A 22,048-nucleotide genomic window follows, 5' to 3' on the forward strand; every position below is an offset into this window, starting at 1 on the left:
GTGAGGGACAGACACGTGCATTTATCAACGGGGAACTACACCCCCCAAAAGGCTTTGCGGCAATATCCCACAGGTTACCACCAAAGAGAAAAGGCTTTTCTGCCCGGCACCAGCCGCCGCATGGTCTTTTGGGAATGGTAGTTCACCTATAGAAGAACTCCGGGTCCAGCGCAAGGCTGCGTACCACGTTTCCCAGAATTGACTGCGCTTCGGCCCACCAATCGACAGCGCCGGTCTTGGAGAAAGGGCGGGGGAGGGGTGGAGCAGCATGGCGCGTGCGCAGTAGGCGCGGCTGGGGAATTCATGTGGAGGTCAGAGTGGGAGCAGGTGAGAGTGGTGAGTTGTTCTAGGCCTGTGTCAGGGCTTCTCCGAAGTTCTCCTCTGCTTGCTTATACTCAGTTTGAGCGTGTGGGGTGCATGCATGGGTCTGCCTTTGCGGGAGGGGAAAGGAGCTGAGCCCAGAAGGAGCAAGGGTTTGCGCAGGGGGAGGAAAAATCCAGAAGCTGTTAGCAATGGAAAGGACCGGCGTCCCGTCTCGAGGCGGAAGACGCGCGATCGGGGTGCAGTAGTCTGGGAGTTGAGGACTGAGCGGGAGGGAGGGCGGGTTTGCGAGCGGGACGGTGACGGCTTTGCGGCGGGGCCTTAGAAAGTTGAGGCTGGAGTGGTTTTCAGGGAGGCCCGCTCGATCCTGCTCCCGCTCCCGCTCCGGCTCCCTGGTCTGCAGAGTTCCGGCCGCGCGGGCAGCTCCTTAGGGCCTCGGTGCCCGGTGGGTCGTCCTGTTATCCTGGTCCGAGAATGCCGTCCTGCTTGGGCAGCAGCGGGTCATTCTTATACCAGAATGTCGGCAAGCAGTGTGAGAAGTTACACTCTGCCCTCAGGAATTACAGCCTCCGTTCTTTTTTTTTTCCGGTACCGGGAATCGAACTTACAACCTTGCGCTTGCCAGGCAGGCGCTGTGCCTGTGAGCTAAATCCCCAGCCCCAGAGCCTCATTTCTAAGCCTCACGGAGTCACCTCTCTGCACCCGAGTTTCCTGCTGTGGAGTAATTACTTCATAGCTGTCGCTGTTACTTTTGTTGCTGTCATCATCACTGTAGCACGTTCTTGGAGTTATTTTTCCAAGCGAAGATTACCCAGAATGAACCACTGCTGGGGCCTCTTCTTTTTTTTTTTTTTTTTTTTTTTTTTTGGTCTTTGACACAGGATCTCGCTATGCAAATCAAGGCTGGCCTTGAGCTCACTTTGTAGTACAGGCTGGCCTTGAACTCGCAGCGATCCTCCTGCCTCAGCCTCCCGAGTGAGTGCTGGGGTTACAGGCGTGCGCCACCATGCTAGGCTTTCTTGGGGCCTCTTTGTCCAAAAACGGGAATGTGGTTTAGTAGGGTTTGAAGTTCTCTATGGGTGTGAAGTCCATGCCTCATTCCCGTTATTGAATAAGGTCTTCCACACCCCGTTCCTTTTGTGATTACAAAGAAGAAGCTGCAGAAGGAAAACAGGGCGTGCTGTACTTTGCTCGATCTAGACTGTCTTTTCTTCGTTGGCCTCCAGCGAGTGGTTCAGGAGTGGGAAGTGAATAACCACTTGAGAAATGGAGGTCATGCGGCGGAGAGGGCTTCCTGTGAGCGCGCGAAGCTGAGTGGTTTTATTTTGTTTTGTTTTACTCCCTTAGGCGTGAGTGGGGCCAGCAGAAGGAAACATGGCTGCGAAGGTGTTTGAGTCCATCGGCAAGTTCGGTCTGGCCCTAGCCGTGGCAGGGGGCGTGGTGAACTCTGCCTTATATAACGGTGAGCCACTGAGGCCAGGATGGGGGGTCCCTGCCCTTTGCCCAACGGGCAGGACTGTCCATGGCCTGCGTCACACTCTGTGTGGCAGCTGCTATCTGTGATGCGTTTCTGGCCGAGAGGGGTCACCTTCCGCCACTCTGTACCACCGTGTTACCAGAGCCCTGTCCTGGTGGCCGTCGTTGTCCTGCGTCATTCTGAAGTGACACCATATCACCCAGTGCTGCTTTGGTGTCTGGATTCCCTGGCTAGTGGGGATTGAACCTGTTCTGCCTGTGTGTGGGATGAGTTAGTGCAGGTGTGAGACCATTTGGGTGACCTTGTCCCGAACAGGAGCTTTTGCTCTGCTCGTTCCAAAAAAAATACCTTTGAGATGCACTGCCCCATTTTTCCCAACAAGGCTAGGCTTTTTTTTTTTTCGTGCTGAGACTCAAACTCAGGACCTTGCATTTGTCAGGCAGACATTGTACCACTGAGCTCTATCCCCGGCCCAAGGCCAAGTTTTACACTGGCTTTCATTTCGCTTTACAGTGAGGTCTCAGATCACTTCTACCTCTCTAGGCCTCAACTTCCTCACTCTTGAAGCAGTGGGATTGAACCAGTGTATCTCTAAGACCACCTCAAAGTCCACCATTCTATAATTTCCACAGCACAGAGCAACAGTAGTTTGACTCACCTGGTGCATAGCTGACAAGAGTAGGATTATTTTGGCTGGTCATGGCGGTACATGCCTGTAGTCCCAGCATTTGAGAGGCTGAGGCAGGAGGAGCTCCATGAGTTTGAGGCCAGCCTGGGCTACATAGTGAGCTCAAAGCCAGCCTGAAACATGAAGAGACCCTGCCTCAAAAAAAAAAGGGGGGGAGTAGAAGCCAGGTGTGGTGGTACCCCCCTGTAATCCCAGCACTCGGGAGGCTGAGGCAGGAGGATCATTGCAAGTTCAAGGCCAGTCTGTGCTACAAAATGAGCTTAAGGCCAGCCTGAACTGCATAGCGAGACCCTGTCACAAAAAGACAAAAAAGTTTCTAAAAGGGGGCACAGGTTTATTTTCAGAGGAAAGGTATTTGTTGGCGCAGCTCTGAAGTTCAGAGAGGGAAAGACAGAACAGCTGATAGAAAAGCCTGCTTGGTGTCCGTGGCACCTCTTGCTGCTCTGACCCTTTTCTGTACATCTGCACAGCTGCATGGCTGTTGCCATCACTGAATGAACAAGATGGCTCTAAGGTTTTAGAGAAACTGAGCAACTAGAAGGTCGAATGGGGCCTAAATCTGAGGAATCCCATAGTGAGGACACTGCTTCTGGGAACACTGGGTTACCCTGGAGCCGGGATGGCCTCAAGGGAACATTGAGATCTCCGTGAGTGGTAGGAGTTTTGGGAGATGACCCCTGGAAGTGCACTGGTGGGAGATGGGATGGGTGATCAGAAAGTCAACAGCCAGTTCTTTGAAGGCGCAAGAAGGCTAAAGAACAGATCCTGCTACTGGGGTCCTTGGGAGACATCTGGGACAGGACGCGATTGCTTAGTCACGTGACTGTTCAGAAGCTTCTAGAGACCACAAGCTCCTAAGACAGAGCAGGGGGGGCAGATGCAGTAAATGGGGATCTCTCACGGTGGCGGGGATCTTTCAGGGACGTGGTACCACCGGCTCTGAGCTGAGGGAGTCTTCCTGACCTGTCATTATTTCCCTTCCCAGTGGACGCGGGGCACAGAGCTGTCATCTTTGACCGATTCCGTGGAGTCCAGGACATCGTGGTAGGGGAAGGGACCCATTTTCTCATCCCGTGGGTACAGAAACCAATTATCTTTGACTGCCGCTCTCGACCCCGAAACGTGCCGGTCATCACTGGCAGCAAAGGTGGGTGTCACCTGGGCCCTCCTGCTGGCTCCAGGGTGCAAACCTGGGTTGGTGTATGTGGATTCATAGACACACGTCCTGAGGTGCACGCACAGACAGCAGCACACATTCAGAGAAATGTGCAAAGATCTATAGTAAGAGTTACATCATGAAGTGGTTTGTTGTTTTGTTTTTTTTTTTTTTGAGGCAAAGTCTTGTTATGTAGCCCAGGCTGGCCTTGAACTCATGGTGATTCTCCTGCCTCAGCCTCCCATCTGCTGGAATTACAGGCATGTGCCACCACACCACGCTCATCTGTACCTGCTTCCAAAGGTGTTGCCAGGTGCCTCTAGACAGGAGGGGCCTGTGTTTTTCATGATGCCTGGGTGACCGGCCAGACCCCATCTCACGGCCACTCGGTTCATGTTGTGAACACACTATGGCCACGCATGACCTGGCTGTCACCTTAAAACGTTCAGTGTCCCAGACATTGCATGGCACCCATCAGACTCATCATCTGAATTGCTCTTATCAGAGGACACTGGGGACATACTGAAAAGTGTCATCGCTGAATCTTTTTAAGAATTTCCCAAGCCAGGCACGGTGGTGCACACCCGCAGTCCCAGCTCTTGAGGGACTGAGACAGGAGGGTCGCCGGAAGTTTGAGGCTGGCCTGGGCTACATTTCCTAACTTGGCAAGACTCTGCTGGCTTCTCTGCCAGCGAACCCAGGTACACCTGCTCGGGGCCCCCAAAGGTCTTAGCCAGAAGCCAGTTTGCTTGTAAACTCTAGCAGATTTAGGCTCAGCCGGGTGCTATCAAAGGCTGCCTGCTTCCCCCGGGGGTTTAATCCCAGCACCGGTCCCTAAGATTTGCAGAATGTCAACATCACCCTGCGCATCCTCTTCCGGCCCGTCGCCAGCCAGCTGCCCCGCATCTTCACCAGCATCGGCGAGGACTACGACGAGCGCGTGTTGCCGTCCATCACCACGGAGATCCTCAAGTCTGTGGTGGTGAGTGGCCGGGGCCTGGCAAAGCCCGGACACCGCAGGGGGCAGGAGGGCCGGCCCAGGGCTGTCGCTGTCCCATTCTCTCCTGCCTCCTCGCTGACCACACTGCCCTCTGCCCGCAACCAGGCTCGCTTCGACGCCGGGGAGCTGATCACCCAGAGAGAGCTGGTCTCCAGGCAGGTGAGCGACGACCTCACAGAGCGAGCGGCAACCTTTGGCCTCATCCTGGACGACGTATCCTTGGTAAGATGGGGGTTGCGGGGGCTCCTTGGTAAGATGGGGGTTGCGGGGGCTCCTTGGTAAGATGGGGGTTGCGGGGGCTCCGCTTCCGGGGCTTCCTGGGCTGGGCTCTCCCGGATGCAAGACTCAAAAACGCGCACCTCCTGCCCTTGTGAGGCAGCTGCCCAGTCTGTCTTCACTTGAGAGTTTCACCTGTCCTCCACCATGCTCGTTTTTCTTTTGACCTCTGGTTGTCCTCAGGGGGTCCCTAAGCACCGGCTGTGAGTGTACCCCAGAGGGTCTCGGGAGCCCGCTTGACCCGGGATGGACCCACCCAGGAGAGAGCAGAGGACGGCCCAGTGGCCTTTCGTGCTGCACCCACCTCCTGCCCGACCCTGGGAGTTTAGGAGTGGGGGCCGGAGTCCGGGGAAGGGGGTCTGGTGAGAGGCGGCAGAGGACAAATGAGCAGTCTGCCCTCGGTGCGGCGTGGGACAGGGCACGTCCCTGCGGGCCCCTGGAGCCTACCCTGTGTCCATGTGTGTGTCCGTGTGCGCGTGTGTGTGTGCGCGCACGAGAGAGAGAGAGAGACAGAGAGAGACGCCAAGCCCTCCCTCAGGCAGAAAGCAGTACAGGCAGGGTAGCGTTTCAGGTGGAGCAAAGGGGTCGAGTTTCTGGACTCCCTGGGAAAGTTCATTTGCAGTGATTTGCCTGGGTGGTGAGGTAGAGTTTCCTGTCTGGGTCTCCTGTGCATTGCTAGGGAACGCGCCGCTTCCCCTCCGCTTCCCCTCCGCGCCTGCAGCTGTTTAAACAGTGCTTCTAGCCCCCTGCCTAGGCTCACCCCTGCCCGGCCTGGCTCCATTGCTCCTGGGGGGTGGCACGCAGTGCCCCCTCCAGGCAGCCCGCCAGGCTGCAGCACCCCACACACCACACACCTGCTGTCAACCTGCGAGTCCTGCGAGGCCGCGGGCTGGGAAAAAGCCTGAGGCAGAACTTGGCATTTTGCTAGACTACAACCACATTCTTCTTTCTGGGGAGATGTGGGCTGACCACAAGAAGCCATATCTAAGAGGTGTGAGGAGAAAATTAGATTTCTTGGGGAATTTGCTGCCCTCAGCTGGCCCTTGTAGAAGGAAATTTTATTCCTTAATTATACATTTCATTTTCCATTCCTCAGGATCATGTTTTCTTACCCAGACATTGAGTAAGAGTCCCAGAGTGGGTCAGGCAGGGTAGAGCAGCTGCAGTTTCAAAGTTAGGTGTTAAAGCTTGTGGAAGACACACAGGTGGGTGTTTCTCCTCAGGAGGCATTGGGGGCTGCTTATGTTTTTAAAAAGCAGAGGTTGGCCCTGGTGTGGTGGTGCGTGTCTGTAATCCCGGCACCTGGGAGGCTGAGGCAGGAGGATCACAGCAAGTTCAAGGCCAGATGTTGGTAAGGCAGCAGAGGAAATGAAGCAAATAACACTTGCTGGCAAAACCAATGCTCTTCTTCCCTGTATCTCTTCTTTCCCAGAAAAAGTTGGTTGAATAAGAAAATCATTCCCGGGGCTGGGGATTTAGTTCAGTGGCACAGCGCCTGCCTGGCAAGCGTGAGGTTGTGAGTTTGATTCCCGGTACCAGGGGGAAAAAAAAACAAAAAAAAAAGAAAATCATTCCCGGCCAGGCAGGCATCGCGAGCTCTGAGCTGTTTCCCGCTGTCTGTCCCATCTTCAGAGACGGCGGCCTCAGCCAAGTCCTGGTTATTTATGTGACCAGGGAAGGTCTAGGTAATCAGACCAAAGCCCTCGCCCTGGCCAATGGCTTTACCTGCCTTCTCTTCTAAACTCTTTCCCAGAAGCGCTCGCAGACGGGGACCCGTGGTCTGCGCCCTATCTCCTGGCCTCTTCCTGTGGACTGCGGTGGTGCCGGGAGGAAGCCGGCCTGGTTAATTCATAAGCAGGGCCTTGGCTCCGGGTCCCTGAGAACTGGCTGCCTCCCCGGCTCTCAGGGGCTCAGTTTCCGTCGGGCCTCCCCGGGGTCTTTGCGCAGGGCATCAGAGGATCTTGGAAGGAGCGCTGGCTGGGGGTCCTGAACCCCCATATCTCCTCTAGGGAGGTGCCGGGTTGAGAAGGTCCCCCCTGCTGCTCCAGGCCCCATTGAAAGCCCCAGGGGCCGTTCCCTACACAAGGTGACAGTGGCATGTGGGGACAGCCGGGGCCCCTGAGGCGTGGACGAGGACGTGGAAGGTGGCTGGGTTCCTCCCCGCCCGGGCCCACCGCAGCCTGTGCTCCCTCCCCCAGACGCATCTGACCTTCGGGAAGGAGTTCACGGAAGCCGTGGAAGCCAAGCAGGTGGCTCAGCAGGAAGCGGAGAGGGCCAGATTCGTGGTGGAGAAGGTGAGCGCTCGACCAGATGGCGGGCCCCCTCCCCGCCCCCCAGCTCTGCTGGGTGGCCCCAAGATTCATCATCTGTCATCTCTCCTTCCGGGATCGTCGGAAGAGGGGAAGGAGCCGCGCTCCCGCAATGGGTTCCAGAGCCCGCGAGGGCTCATCAGGCTCACGTGAAGGGTCGTTTTCTTCCCACTTGCCCAAGATCAAACACTCTCTCCTACACATAAAAATGTTACTCCTGGAAGACTTTCAGCCCCTCTGAGAAGTCATTTTTAACCGTAGTTACATAGTGAAAGCTGACAGCAGAAAAGATCAAACATTGCACCAGATGTGCTTATCGTCCCTGGATTTTTTTCCCGGGCTAAACCCATCCAGATGTGTTCGAGTGTGGCGGAACACAGTGTATCTGCGCAGCAGCCCTGTCTTCCCCGTACGTGAGAGCTGGATTTATCTGCTGCCCCTCTCCCCACACCAGTGTTGCTAATCCAAGGCCTTTCAGTCCTTCAAATCGGGGAGAAGAGGGACAGGCTTGGCTTGGAAGGCTGTGGGCAGGGACGTGTTTTACCTTGTACCTGCCGCGTCTCCGTGGCCGGTGACAGGTCCAACTCTTATCCTGGTGGTGCTGGGTGCACAGTCTCCATCAGGAGAGCAAACCAGCAGCAGGCTGGGTCCCAGAAGTGCGTGTTGGGCCAGGGACGGCTCGGTGTAGAACACTTGCCTAGCAGGGACAAGGTTGGAGTCGCGGCACTGCAAAAAACCAAAAAGGTGCTTGTGTATGGGTTTCAGAGACGCTCCCTGCTGTGTTCCGACACACGTTCTGAAGGTCACCATGTCTGTCCTGAAGGTCAGCCTGTGGTCCTGGCCACCGGCCAGGGAGGCCTCGTTTGGGTACCTGGTCAGGGACCAGCCCAGTTCCCAGGCGCATGCTGCTCTTTTTTCTTTTTTTTTTTTTTTTTAAAGAGTAGAGAGATTTATTGGGAAATAGGAATGGGGAGTAGAACTAGCTCCTGAGAGACAGGAGGGGCTCCCAAATGGGTTGGCTGTTCTTTCCTTTTTTTCATTTTTTGGAGGTCTTTTTTAGACACGGTCTTGCTATTCAGTTCAGTCTGGCCTTGAGCTCACTTTGTAGCCCAGGCTGGTTTCAAACGCAGCAATCCTCCTGCCTCAGCCTCCCAAGTGCTAGGATTACAGGCGTGTGCCACCACGCCCAGCGGGCTGCTGTTCCTGAGCTGCTTGTTTTGGGCTTGGTGGAGATGCTGAGGCTGGAATCCAGGGCCTCACAAATGTTGCGTACATGCTCTACCACTAAGCTGCACCCCCAGCCCTGTCCTACCTGCCTCTGCTGGAAGCTGTTTTGACTTGGGACAAGAGGGAAAGACGAACCTGAGAATTGATGCCCTTCTGGTGTTTTGAGACAAGATCTCACTGTGTAGTCCAGGCTGGCCTTGAACTCACTGTGTGGTGCAGACTGGCCTCAAATTTGTGGCAATCCTCCTGCCTCAGCCTCCCATGTGATGGGATTAGAGGTGCCGGGCAAGGACAGTTGTATAGCCACTGGAAGCTCATCCCTGCTGTGCTGAGAATTGGCTTTAAGGGACAAGGGGGACTGGCAGCCATGCCGCTGCTGGGGTCTCCATCTCTCCCACCTCTGCTCCTTTAGGCCGAGCAGCAGAAGAAGGCAGCCATCATCTCCGCAGAGGGCGACTCCAAGGCGGCCGAGCTGATCGCCAACTCACTGGCCACCGCGGGCGACGGCCTGATTGAGCTGCGCAAGCTGGAAGCCGCCGAGGACATCGCGTACCAGCTGTCACGCTCACGCAACATTACCTACCTGCCGGCGGGGCAGTCTGTGCTCCTGCAGCTGCCCCAGTGAGCCCGCCCTGCGCCCCTCAGCTGGCTGCGCCCCGAGCGAACGCACGGCGCCTTCTTCCGCCCCACCCCAGAAATGAATCACTGTGACATTTCATGATTGAGCTAGAGTGACAGAAATAAAAGTGAAATCACTTCAGCCCTCCGATTCCACAGCAGGGCTCTTTTGTTCTTCCCGTAGCCATCTACTTTTTACCCACCCCCCACCGGAAATTGTCATGTGCCTATGAAGAGCGGCTTGGGCCCGCGAGCGCCCTAGCCCGGGCACTGGCTGTTGGCAGGAGGAAGGCAGGGTAGTGTGGCAACCACTGAGAGCACGCAGCTGGCAGTCCCAGGAGACCGGAGGCTCCTTCCTGTCGTTAGTGCCCATGTGAGGACTGGAAGGCGGCAGTTCCCTGTAACCGCCCCGCAGAGGCAGGTGTGCGGAGCAGGGCATCTGCCCCGTCCGGGTGGGTGGGCCTTGCTTCGCTGTCCTCCAGGGTCCTAAAACGAGGGTGGACTTGGACAGTGAAGCGAGAGGAGGCCCGGCCCAACACGTCCTGCTGGAGACTTCCAGCTCCAATGCCCGGTGGAATTCCAGCTTGAAGGATCACATCCTGCAGGCCGCCAGGCCGGCCAAAGACATGCATCCCACGTTCCGCTCCTCCTCAGCAGATTGCCCTCCCCGGGGCTGCGCCTGGGCCCCGAGGAATCAATCATGGGAAGAAAGTAAATGTGTGTAAACTGCTGTCAATAAACAGCACCCAGACCTTCCAGCTGTGGTTCGGGTTTTTTTTTCGGTGGGATGAGAACAGAGCGTCCTAGCAGGGTTTGCCTGTGCACGTTTATATCACCAGCTGGGATGGAGCACCCAGCAAGACAGAAATGCTCTGGTCTCAGAAGCCAGCCGGGCCAGAAACGTGGGTGATACCGCGGGTGAGGGTGGTCATGAGGTTGGTTCCTGGGAGGGGAGCGGAGGGGAGGTTAGTTCGTTGGGCGCTGGTTCTGACTGGAGGTGGCCTGGCTGCCAACTCTGCAGCGCCCCCTGCGGGGAGGGGAGTGCACGCGCCTGCAGCCCCGCCTGCTCTCAGGCTGCCTTTCATTGCTGTGGCTTGCTGCTGTGGTCCTGTGAGGGATCCGGAGACACCTCGGCAGTGAGATCAGGTTGGCAGTGAGATCAGGTTCACGCGCGGGATGGTGGGAGAGAGACAGCAGACCTAGGGTGGAGGATCGAGCCCTGCCCTCCGCAGGGGACTTAAGGGAGTTGCGCCGACCTCTGCCCCAGGTGCCTGTTCACCGCGGGCCAGCCGCTATCCACCTGGATTCTGCATTTCCTCTCCCAGCGGGCCGGGGCCAGCTGTCAGCCGGACAGGGCGACCTGCTGTGCAGATTTGGGGTGAACTGAGGGTCAAGTTCCCCCAACACCCTGCAGCCCTCCCAGGCTCAGCAGGAGCAGGCCGGTCCCATCCCCAGGCGCTCTGTATCCACTGCCACCACCCAGCCACTCTCTGCCACCTCCCAGCGGCATCCATCTATGGTGCGGGGTAGAGCTAGGCCTCGGGCATCTCCTTCCTGGCAGTGGGTGCTTTTGCCGGCGGAATGGTGCGGCCTGCGATCAGGCCGGCCTGGAAGTGCAATTCCTAAATGAGTTCCAGACCTCGCTCCTCCGCAGCCTCCTCCTTTCCTGCGCTTTACCGCTTTGCACACCCGCCACCGGGCGGCAGGCTCCTCTCTGTCCCCTGGGCCCTTTTTAGAGATCCCCTCTGTGTTTCCTGCATTTGCCGGGAGATTGGGTTTCGCCCTCCAGGTGTGGGAGCCGTGAGCAGCACAGAGGGCCATGCGCGGCCTGGGGTCCTCTGTCGGTCGCCCTTTGGGTGGCAGGCCGGCCAGAGACACCTCGCAGTGGCAGCCCAGGGCCTCCTTCTGCCATGACTTCCGGCAAGTAATTCTTTTCACAAATGTGCAAGAGCAGTTAGCTGGCTTCCTAGCCCGCAGCCCCCTGATTGCCCCCGGGTTTCTCAGGCTCCCACAATGGGCCTTTATCAGCCTCTGTGCTCTGGCCCCGCAGCCAAAGCCTGGCCTGGCCTGGCCAGGGAAGCAGGGGCAGGAAGTGTCTTCCTCCCTCTCTCCCCCAGCCAGGCTGAATAATCCCCTTGTTCAGGGCTGCAGGGTCACATGCAGAGCTGGCCGAGGACCTGGACAAGAGGGAGAACCCCCCAGGCTCACCATGCGCCTCATCTCTGGGAGTCCTACTCGTGTGTGCCGGGGGGCGGGTCGTGTCACCCACAGGTGGGCTTATTTGGAAGGTAGAAGCTGGGCATGGTGACGCACTCCTGTAACCCCAATGCTCAGGAGGACCCCCGGGAGTTGAAGGCCAGCAGGGCTCCACAGTGAGCTCAAGGCCAGCCTGAACGGCACAGCGAGACCCTCTCTCAAAAACAAACAAGCAGGTGGGGAAAGGAAATGCTATATTCATCTAACCCTGACGGAGCAGTGCCATGCTAGTGACTATGCTAGACCGGGAGCAGTGGAAGAGGGGCAGGAAGGTCACTGCAAGTTCGAGGCCAGCTTGGGCTATACAGTGAGACCCATAGCAGTGCCATGCTAGACCATCAGGGGCTGTGCCGTTAGGGCCTCCCCTGGGCCTTTGCCGTTGCCAGAAAGTGTGGGTGAAGCAGCCACCCTGAAAGGAAATAACCTGGGCGAGGGGGTCCTGGGCCTCCCTGGGTCTCCCATCCCACAGGCAGCTTCAGGCTGCATTTTGCGCCCTTCTGAGGAGCCTACAGCAGTCGCGCTTGCTTACAGCGACTTCTGCTGGCATTAGAGGCCTCACAGGCTGCCTGCCCCTTTCCAGCGCCCCCACCCCGGTGATTGTCAGGGTGGAGCACATTTTTGGAGGCACAAGTGGAAAGGGACAGTGGCTCCCAGCCCTCGGAGAAGGGAGAGGAGGCCACAGCCCACTCTGTCAGTAGCACCCCTCTGAACATGCCCTGGGCTGTCCGAGCTGTCTCCCCTGCTTCTCACTTGGGCTGTACCCCAACTACTCTCAGTCACCCCGCCCTGGCCTCCCAGGTCCAGATGCCCCAATCCTTGGAGTCTCAGCTCAGATTCCCTCTCTTCCACCAAACTTCTGCCCATGGCCCCTCCTCCACAGCCCGTGACCTCTTGCTTGCCTGGACAGTGTGGCTACAGTCCTGTCGGGCATTCAGCTCTCTCCACTGAGCTGCAGTTGTGTGCGTGTATGCATGTGTGCGTGTATGCATGTATGTGTGTGTGCTCTCACTTCCATTCTAAAATCAGAGAGGCCAGGGCACCCTCCTTCCCCCAATCTTTTCCCAAGAGAAGCACACCTGGCCCTTGGGGCAATCACTGCATGTTTGTCAAATGAATGGAAGAAGGGACAGAGTGTGCAGAGCTGATAGAACTGAAGGACTGGGCTGGCCAAAGGGCTGCACACCTGTAAACTCTGCTCTTAGGAGGCTGAGGCAGGAGGATCACTGCAAGTTCAAAGCCCACCTGGGCTACACAGTGAGTTCAAGGCCAACCTGTCTCAAAAAGAATAAAAATCCCCCTTCTCCGGGAATCTGCCTCTGGCTGACTCCTCTCAGGCTTTGTGGGCTGAACGGTCTCCCTTTTTAAAGGAGGCGTGGACCGTGGAACGCCTGCAACCCTGGGATTGAGGACTGAATAGTAAATAGTGACGAGGCCTGCCCCAGCTGGTCGGTGCTGGGCGCCTTGGCAAAGCCTGGACGTGCACAGCTGGAAGAGAGCAGATGGAAATGTACCGGGCCCGGGGAAACCAGTTTGAGGTTGGACGCGAGCACCCTGGCCTGTGCCACGGCCGCGTGGGGGAGGGTTTCTCTCCAGCGTCTCTGACCAGCTTCTTCAGAAGAGTTAATGAAGCCGAGAGGACAAGGCTACTTCGGGGGAGCTTACAGCTGTTATCACCCTGGAGCCCACAACAAACCTGGAGTCGCTGGAAAAGCCCCGTTGGGTGAAAGGTTTGGACGATCTGTAGTTGTCTGTCTGAGCTGCAAACACTTCCAGTTCAGCTATCACCGGCAGAACGCCGCGCTGCAGCCGCCTGCCTATTCTTGCACAGCTTGTGAGCCAGGAATGGCTTTTAAATGGCTGCAGAACATCTAACGAGTAACATCCAGTGGCCTTCACAAATGATATGGAACTCCAGCCTCAGCCTCCAACAGGGCAGTTCTGCTCGCTGGAACTGAGCTACCACGCTCCCACGCACTCCCACGGCAGTGTCGCATAGTTGCCAGAGACAGCGTGGTCCCCAAAGCTGGAGGTACTCTGTCCCCATACAGGACCCCTGGCCTTAGGGGATTAGTTTCAGAGAGGGAAGAACCCTGGAATCTGGAAACTGGATTCCTACACAGGAGGGGTTGAGGGCTTTTGGTCAGAAACCAATCTAACTGCCACCAGAGACCTTGAGTGTGTCCCCGGCTCACCTGGGGTCTCAGCACGCAGGTGTATACGCCCCTGCCTAGCACGTCTTTCTTCCTCCCTTCCTCTTTCCCTCCCTCCCTTCCTTCCTTCCTTTCTTTTATCAAGAAAGGGTCTCATTGTATAGCCCAAGCTGGCCTCGAAACTTGCAGTGACCTTCCTGCCTCAGCCTCCTAAGTGCTAGGGTTACAGGGGTGCACCACCATGCCTGGTCTTGCACACAGTTCTGGAATGGCAGAAGATGGAAATGGGGGTCACACATGGGTAGGAATTAGGAAGGAAGGAGAATCCTAAAGCCCCCCAGAGGTCTGAGGATCCCTGGTCCTGGATGAAACCACCTCTTCCACTGCTCCCGGGAAGCAGGGGCTGCTGGCTGCCCTCCAAAAGCCAGGAGAGGCCACAGGCAAGGAAGGGAGCCCAGGGCAGCAAGCAGTCCCAGGAACTGGGGCCTTGGCTTCGGTCTCTGGCCCAAGGAGTCTCTCAGGAAGACCCTGAGAGCATCGGGAGGCTGCAGCGGAATGTCCAGGGCTCTCCGTGCTGGGCTGCACCCGACCTGATCTCTCCCTGGCTTCCAGAACACATGGGTTTTTGTCTCTGGCCTACGATCGCATCTTCCCTTTGTGGCCGGGCCAGGCACTGGGTGTGAAATGCCGTTTCCTGCTTCCTGGTCCCCCGCCTCCTCAAAGTCCTCTTCCTTCAGGGCTGCTTTCCTGTCTGCCTGCGCCCGCTGAGGCTGCGGTGGCCGGGAACTGCAAGCAGGCTTGTAGTCCTGGATACAGCCCGCCGAGCCTACCTGACACCCGGCATGTGGCAGGCAGAGTGGTGGGCTCCTGCCGTGTGCTGTGCCGCCTTCTCTGGGCTCCCGATGTCCTGTGTGGAGGCATCTGGACGCCCAAAGTCTTATCTGCACTCACAGAGGGGCAGGCTGTGCCATCCCGCCCCGCCCCCAGGCGTGTGACAGGTAGGTAGCAAGGCTCGCGCCTTCTCTTTGGGAAGCCCCTCTCAGTGCTACTCCTGGGGGCCACCTGAGATTTCTCACCTGTGTGGTGGAAGATGCCCGGGTTCTAGATCAGGAAAGATTTGGGGTTGTATTGGACTCTGTGATAGGCATTCCAGTCAGGCTAGCCTTGAACTCACTGTCTAGCCTAGGCTGGCCTCGAACTCAGCCATCCTCCTGCCTCAGCCTCCCTAGAGCTGGGATTACAGGCATGCACGGCCACACCTGGCTTGAATTGGGATTCTTGGTACAGTCAGTTACGTAAATATGCCAAGCACCCTTTTCCCCCTCTCAAAACAGCTAAGGATGTGAGGAGCTGAAAGTCAGGCAAATGTGCGCCCAAGCAGAGATCAGAGCGAGTTCATCACTTTCCCCCAAAGACCTGCGACGCTGCTGAAGCTGGAGGTCAGGGTTCCACCAACAGGGACCCTTGAAACCTCCTGCGCAGCAATTCTGGAAGCTCCCCTGCTCTCCGGTCTGTCCAAACCAAGCCAGGCACGGCTGTGTCCTCTCCCCTCCACCAGGGGGCAGCAGGCTGACCGCTACCGCAGGTGCCAAGCTGGGGCGGCACAGGAACGCGGTGTTCAGGAAACGTCCCGGGGAAGCGGCAGGAGGCCGTTGTAGGGACAGCGAGGGTGGGCAAGCAGGCTGAGACCCTCTGCATACAGCTTCCGGATGCAGATAACCCTGGGCACCCATGCCCTGCCCAGTGGCCAGGCGGACTGTGCCACCCAGCTCAGCCAGGACACCAGCAGCCAGCTCCTCCTTAGCCAGCCCCGCAGAGCTCTGGATACTCAGGCGCTGGGAGCCTGAGGTCAGCTTGGGGAGCTGACCCAATTGTTAGTGAATTAGTAAGATACAGCGGGGACCTTGAATTTACTTTTTGAGGCCCCAAGAATTTCCCTCCAATTCCCCCAAAATGTCCAGGAGCAAGGGCAAAATTAAATCTCATAGAATAAAGGCTTAGGGAGGCTTGGCTTCTATCTTGGGGGTGCTTTTACAAATGACAGGTGAGGGGCTGGGGATTTAGTTCAGCGGCACAGCGCCTGCCTGGCAAGCACAAGGTTGTGAGTTCAATTCCCGGTACCAGAAAACAAACAAACAAAAAAAAAAAAACCAAAAAAACAAATGACAGGTGATTGGGTCATGATATTAAAGTGCTTTGTGTTGCTTTTCTTCTGCTTTCTTCAGAGTTCTGTCCCTTTTTCTTTGGCTCAGGCCAAAAGTTAAGTGATGAGGCTATAAAATGGGGAAGAAATAGGGAAAGGAGGTGGTTGGAAGTCAGAAAATGTTCAAACATTTACCATGAGGAATCCTCAAAGTGGAGTGTAGAATCAGCTAAGCTGTGACTGATGTGCACAGACCCTAAAGCAAAGTATCTCTCCCGCCTCCTCCCTTTGATTGTCCTGGAGAATTGCTGAGCCCAACTCTACCCTGCTTCATCCTGCAAATGCACTGGATGGAAGGATGGATACATGGATGGTTGGATGGATGGATGGATGGATGGATGGATGGATGGATGGATGGATGGATTGCAGTGCTATGGGCCAAATGCATAGTCTCATGAGTCCTAGGCATGTGCTCTACTGCTGAGCTAGAGCCTGATTATCTAATTTGTCCTAGAAAGAATACTTCTAGCCAGCCGTAGGGTATACAGCTTCAGCCCCAGCTATGAGGAAACTGAGCTGGGAGGATTGCCAAAGCTGATTTTGAGATCAGCCTGAGCAACACAGCAAGACCCCAGTTAAGAAGAAACAAAAGCTGGGTGTGGTGGTACACACCTGTAATCCCAGCACTCAGAAGGCTGAGGCAGGAAGATTGCTGTGAGTTCCAGGTCAGCCTGAGCTACAAAGTGAGTTCAAGGGTAGCCTGAACTGCATAGTGAAACCCTGTCTCAAAAAGACAAAAAAAAAAAAAAAAAAAAAGCCAGGAGTGGGGGCACATGCCTGTAATCCCAGCACTTGGGAGGCTGAGGCAGGAGGATTGTTATGAGTTCAAGACCAGCCTAGGCTACAAAGTGAGCTCAAGACCAGCTTGAATTACATAGCGAGACCCTGTCTCAAAAAAAAAAAAAAAAAAAAAAAAAAGACAAAAAGAAAGAAAGGTGAAACAAAAATATGTGGTTTCACACTTTTTATTTTATCTTCATACTTTTTATTTTAAATGATACAGAGAAGTGTAAAAAATAAAACAGAATGGACATCTATACTTTCATTGCCTGCAGGTAATAGTTAAATCCACATCACCGAGATGTAAACAGCACAGAAAGATAAATCATAAAAAGTAGAGAGGCACCTGATTTTTCCCTCATTCTCCTCTTCCAAAATAACCTGTGAGGCTGCTTAAATGTGCTTCCAGAAAGAGTCATGCACGAGGAGCACACATAGTTCTAAACCGATCTGTGTGCTGTGCACGTCCTCTTTTGTCATTATCTGCTCAGAACAATATCATCCTGGATACACTGTCCTACCCATTACCGGTCGCATGTATTGAAGTATCTTGGACATCTTGGCCACTGTAGCACATATGAACCTACCTCAGTCTTTCAAATGGCTACACTGTTTTCGAGAGGACCTATGATATTTTGTTGCTACAAGTTGGCTTTTATTGTTGCAAACAGAACTGGGATACATGCTGCTGGGCTCTTCAAAGGGCACGTGATTTTCCCTTAGGCAGCAGGATTGTGCCCAGGGTCCCAGGAAATGACTTTGGGGTGAGGGGGAGCTGCCCAGTGGTTTCACGTTGCCTTGCCAACTTGAGGGAAGTCCCTGCTCCTTTCCCCTTGGGCCCCACAGGCTGGCGTGGCAGCTGCCCGGCCAGCCCTCCTGAGCACGGTCGCCCTGGGTGGAGTCCTTGTGGCGTGTGCTGTGGAGGGCTTGCTGGGTCGGACGTGGGCTCTTCTGCTCGGCTGGTGCTCATGGCTGCACGGTGCAGCTTTGAGATTCACAAACAAACAGGAAGCCAGTCTACTTCCTCCTTGCCCGGCTGGTGCCCTGTCCTCATCAGCCAGTTAGCCCAGGGGGAAGGAGCAGCCTGGGAGTCGGGGCAACTTCCTGGCAGAGGCGAAGGGGGATTTTGGTCCCTCTGCCCCCATGGGCTCCCTCCTCTGTGCACTTGCACGCCCAGCTGGGGTTGGGACAGCCTAACAACCGCACTGGGCTCAGCCCTCCGCTTTTGTGAAGCCTGTTCTGATACACCCCACCTTGTTCCGGTCCCCTTGACCCCTTTGCTTCTGAGATGGAGTTTGTCTTTGTAATACTAGGAACAAGCCCAGGACCTTGTACGTGCTGAGCAAGTGCTCTGCCACTGAGCTACACCCCAGCCCTTTTTCAAAAAAGACAGGGTCTCTCTACGCAGTTCAGGCTGGCCTTGAACTCACTCTATAGTCCAGGCTGGCTTTGAACTCCCAGCGATCTTCCTGCCTCAGCTGGGATTACAGGCATCACATTTCCTTTTGACACAGTCTCACTAAGTTGCCCGGGCTGGAACTTTCCATCTTCCTGCCTCTGGCTTGCAAATAGCTGGGATACCTGGCTTGTGCCATTGCGCCTGGCTTGAGAGGGATTTCTTTTGAACTTGGGGTAAGCAGCTCTTTGGGTGACAGAGGTGTGAATGTTTTCTCCCTGAAGAAACATCTTCTGCCTTCCCAGCATCCACCCCCACAGTTCTGTTCATGTGGTTTCCTTCAAAACACAGAGTGAACGGCCACCCTAAAAAGGGACCTGGGGTCTGGAGATATAGCTCAGCAGATACTGCCTTCCTGGCAAGCGCAAGGTCCTGAATGCGATTCTTGACACCCCCTCCCTCCCCAAAAAAGACATAGACATGGAACAGGCTTGTGGCCTTGGCTCTGAATGGGGCTATGTTGTACTTTGGGGGTTTTGCAAAGGAACAATATAATACAGGACACATATTTTATCAAATTATTTGTAATAGTCACCCAAAGAATCATATGCAGAGAGTACAGGAAATCTGTCCACACACTGAAGACCAAAGAGGGCCAGGGATATAGCTCAGCGGCATAAGCGCCTGCCTGGTAAGCGCGAGGTCCTGAGTTTGATTCCCAGTACCCAAAGAAAAAAAAAACAAAACCATAAAGACCAAAGAATCCAGCTGGGGGCCTGGATCCCAAGGTAATGTCCTGCATGAATCCAGCCGAAGACCTAGAGCCCATAACAATGCCTCCCATGGTTCCAACTGGAGGCCCAGAGCCCACAACAATGTCTCATGCAGGCCTGTTTCACAAATCTGCGCTGGGAAGGCCCAAAGGTCAGTGGTGGAAGCTAGAAAGTCTGTGCCAGCGGGATGAAGGAGCTGTGCCAGCAGGCTGAGGGAGCTGCACTGCAGCCAGGAAGCAATGCGCAAAGTAAGAACCAGAGCTCCCCCGACAGCCGTCCTCAGCGACAGGGAGATCCCACACTCCTCTGATGATGAGGACAGCTGAGCTCCCATCAGGAAAGCCAAAGCAACAAGCTCCTCCAGGAGACTGAGCTGTGCACCATCTTCCCTTCCAGAGCCAGGAAGCCATGCTCAAAGTGAAGACCAGCGCTCCCCCAAAGTGAACTGAAGCCATTCTCAGTGACAGTGAGGTCCTGAGCTCCTCCTCCTATGAGAATAACCAAGTTCATCAGGAAAGCCAGCATGGCAAGGTCCTCCAGCATTATAGCCCAAGAGAACCAGCAGCTCCCTAAGAGCTTCCCAACAGCTTCTACCAGCTCCAGCAGCCTCATCTTCTTCTCCGGTTCTGCCTCTTACGCTACTGGCAACACCCCTCAGGTGGGCTCCCACACCCAGCACCGCACTGGTTACAAGTTGACCACCAGTGGTCAGTCCACCACAGGCTAGCAGACACCTGGGACAGCAGGGCCACTGACCAGGACAGTGTGGCAGGGACAGTTACAGGAGTGTGACACACAGGGGTGGCAGGCGGAGGCTGGAGCGGACTGTGGCGGATATCGGTGCAGACCACACACAAAATCCATGCCCTCATCCCAGAGTCACTACCGGCATTAGACAGAAGGTGCCTGATTTCAAGGAATTAGAATTTTTAAAATACAGGCAAACACACAAAACAGTGGTGAACACATCTGATCCTCTGTGGCGTGACTCAGCTGCCCGAATTAGGATCCTGAGGTGCCCCGGGGCGAGCGTTCCATCAGTTACCTTACAGAACTTTACATGTGGGCCCAGCAGCCCCGGGTGAGTCACTGTGAGTTGATTTTTAAAACAAAAATCTCTTCTATCAACCTGTTTAGTTTTCCTTTCTAAAGAAAGCAGGGTACAGAAACCAAACTAAAACACTAAGTAGGAGAAACTAAATGCCCGCTAGCTCCCCCTTGCAATCGTTTGGGCTTCAGATACAAGTTTCTCTCCCAAGCACCTGGTGTGCAAAGAGGCAGGGACAGGTGGGGGTAGCGCCCCACACAGGTGAGGATGGAGGGGTGGGGCCTCGCTGGGGCTGAGACGGGCGAAGGTTAAAGCAGAGAGCCCTTCACATCTGTGCAAGGACAGCCAGGAGGGAGTGGGGAGCCACGTCTCAAAAGACCAGGGCAGAGCCCTTGGGAGGCTGAGGCAGGAGGATCGCTGCAAGTTTGAGGCCAGACTGAATTATATAGCGAGACCTTGTCACAAACAAACCAACAGAATAGGCTGGAGGCTGGCCCCAGCTGTAAGACACACAAAATGCAGCCCTCGCAGGGTGCCCACATCCCTGCCCGACCCAGTCCCCATAGCGCAAGAGGAGAGGGAAAACCTCAGGTTAAAAATACCCAGTTTTGTTGTAAAGAGAAATAAGCACAGGAAGGAAGTGTGGGGAGGGGAGGCAGAATAGAAAGCCCCGGAGATGCGGAGAGTCGAAGGCGAGGTTTTTAATGGCCGGAAGCCGACCAGGTAGAGCCAGGAGGAGCTGCCAGGTGTCGGAGTGGTGGGCTGAGCCCAGGCGCTGCTGCCGCCTTCTCGGGCGTGTCCCAGGCACAAAGAAACGATCTCGGCTGGCTGAAACCCGCACTCAGATCCCCCGAGGAGCCTCGGCCCTGGACTGCGGTGGATGAGGAGAGGGAGCCACCCTGAGCCCCGGGCAGGGTGGGAAAGGTCGCTGGCCTCGGGAATCGCAGCCCTTGTTATGGAAGAGAGAGCAGTGGGGGAGGGGACACAGCGTTAACTGGGACACAGGGGTGCAGATGAGGGCTCTGGGTCTAGAAGCCTGACTGGCACTTTCTAGCTGCGTGACCTTGGCCTAACAATGTTCCTGTGCTCCAGTGTCGTCTGTAAAAAGAGGACAGCACAGGGGACCGCGCAGAACTGTGAGCTACTATGCCTGTGGCTGCTAGAACACTGTCTGTTCCCTGGTGCTTGTAGAGGTTGGCTATGAGCTGGGTGCAGAGGTGCACACCTGTCATCCTACCCCTGGGGAGGCTGAGGCAGGAGGATCGCAGCGAATTTGAGGCCAGCCTGGGCTACACAATAAGACCCTGTCTCAGAATGAAACAAAGTAACAAAAACTGTCAGCTACGGAGGGTGGGGTGGCCCGCAGTGCAGGCGGCAGATAGGAAAGAAGTTCCTAACTCGTAATGTCCTAGAAGCGCTTTCTAGAGAGACTGCCACCAAAACAGGCCCAGAGGGAGCAGGGAAGAAGGGACAGCAGATTAAGGTACAGACCCAAGTCCATGTGGACAATGGGACAGTTGCATTGCAACATAATACAGGAGCATCTCCACCAACTGCCCGGTGCAGGGGCAGTGACTTCCTGTGCCCTCAGCATTTGGAAAGGGCCAGGCAAGCCGGGCATGGCAAAAAGAGGAGGCACAGAAAGGCAGCCCCAGCAGGAGGGGATGTGAGACCCAGGGAGACAGGTGGGGCGGCCCGGCCAGGGGTGTGCACTCTGAGGGTGCGGGGAGAGAGATTGCATTTTAGTCCCTAGGCATGACATAAATGGAGTGGGATGGGGGAAGTTGAGCCAGATTTGTGTGTTTCTCTAGCAGAAATGAATGTGCAGGGTATGTGCAAGGGGAAGAGAACCCCCTGGGGTGGCTGTTTAAGGGGTCCCAGCAGCGGCAAAGCGAGAGACAGCAAGTAGGCTCATCTGCAAGGAGGAGAGAAGGAACACCTGTAGTCCACCCGCTGGGCGTGTAGCAGTGCCCTTAGTGGAGACGGAATAAGGGCAGAGAAGGGAGTAAGGTTTTATTTATTTATGTATTTATTTATTTATGGCTTTCTTTTTATACTGGGAATCAAACTCAGGACCTTGCACTTGCCAGGCAGGTGCTGTGCCACTGAGCTATTTCCTCGGCCCCTTTTATGGCTTTTTGAGACAAGGTCTTGCAATGTATTCCAAGCTGGCCTTGAGCTCACTATGTCACCTATGCTGGTCTTGAACTCACGGTGATTGTCCTGCCTCAGCCTCCTAAGTACTAGGATTGCAGGCATGCGCCACTACTCTGGCTAAAGAAAGTTCTAGAAAGGTAAGCAGGAAGTGGCTAAGAGGGCCAGGGGGACACTGGACAGGACAGAAATGTAGGAGTGGGGATGAGTGTGGGA

General features: G+C 55.6%; 1 protein-coding gene across 2 annotated transcripts; it reads left to right on the forward strand.

Annotated features, from left to right (window-relative positions):
• Positions 1 to 249: 249 nt before the first annotated feature.
• Phb (prohibitin) lies at positions 250 to 9,830 on the forward strand. Of its 2 annotated transcripts, none has more exons than XM_005394213.1 (7): positions 250 to 336; positions 1,669 to 1,783; positions 3,472 to 3,633; positions 4,482 to 4,624; positions 4,748 to 4,864; positions 7,117 to 7,212; positions 8,867 to 9,830. In XM_005394213.1, exons 2-7 carry the CDS (start codon positions 1,696 to 1,698, stop codon positions 9,077 to 9,079), a joined length of 819 nt encoding a protein of 272 aa, XP_005394270.1. In that variant the 5' UTR covers positions 250 to 336; positions 1,669 to 1,695; the 3' UTR covers positions 9,080 to 9,830. The 2 variants fall into 2 exon arrangements, with proteins under 2 accessions (XP_005394270.1, XP_005394269.1); XM_005394212.2 differs by having other exon boundaries at positions 252 to 327.
• The last annotated feature ends 12,218 nt before the right edge of the window (positions 9,831 to 22,048 follow it).

The sequence above is a fragment of the Chinchilla lanigera genome, unplaced genomic scaffold (genome assembly GCF_000276665.1).
Source record: "Chinchilla lanigera isolate Chin_1 unplaced genomic scaffold, ChiLan1.0 scaffold00050, whole genome shotgun sequence".
In the NCBI taxonomy this organism is placed as follows: Eukaryota; Metazoa; Chordata; class Mammalia; order Rodentia; family Chinchillidae; genus Chinchilla; species Chinchilla lanigera.

Coding starts and splice junctions, on each gene's coding strand:
- Phb (XM_005394213.1), top strand. CDS start 1,696: ATGGCTGCGAAGGTGTTTGAGTCCATCGGCAAGTTCGGTCTGGCCCTA. Junction 1,784..3,471: donor GAACTCTGCCTTATATAACG/GTGAGCCACTGA, acceptor TTCCCTTCCCAG/TGGACGCGGGGCACAGAGCT. Junction 4,625..4,747: donor AGATCCTCAAGTCTGTGGTG/GTGAGTGGCCGG, acceptor GCCCGCAACCAG/GCTCGCTTCGACGCCGGGGA.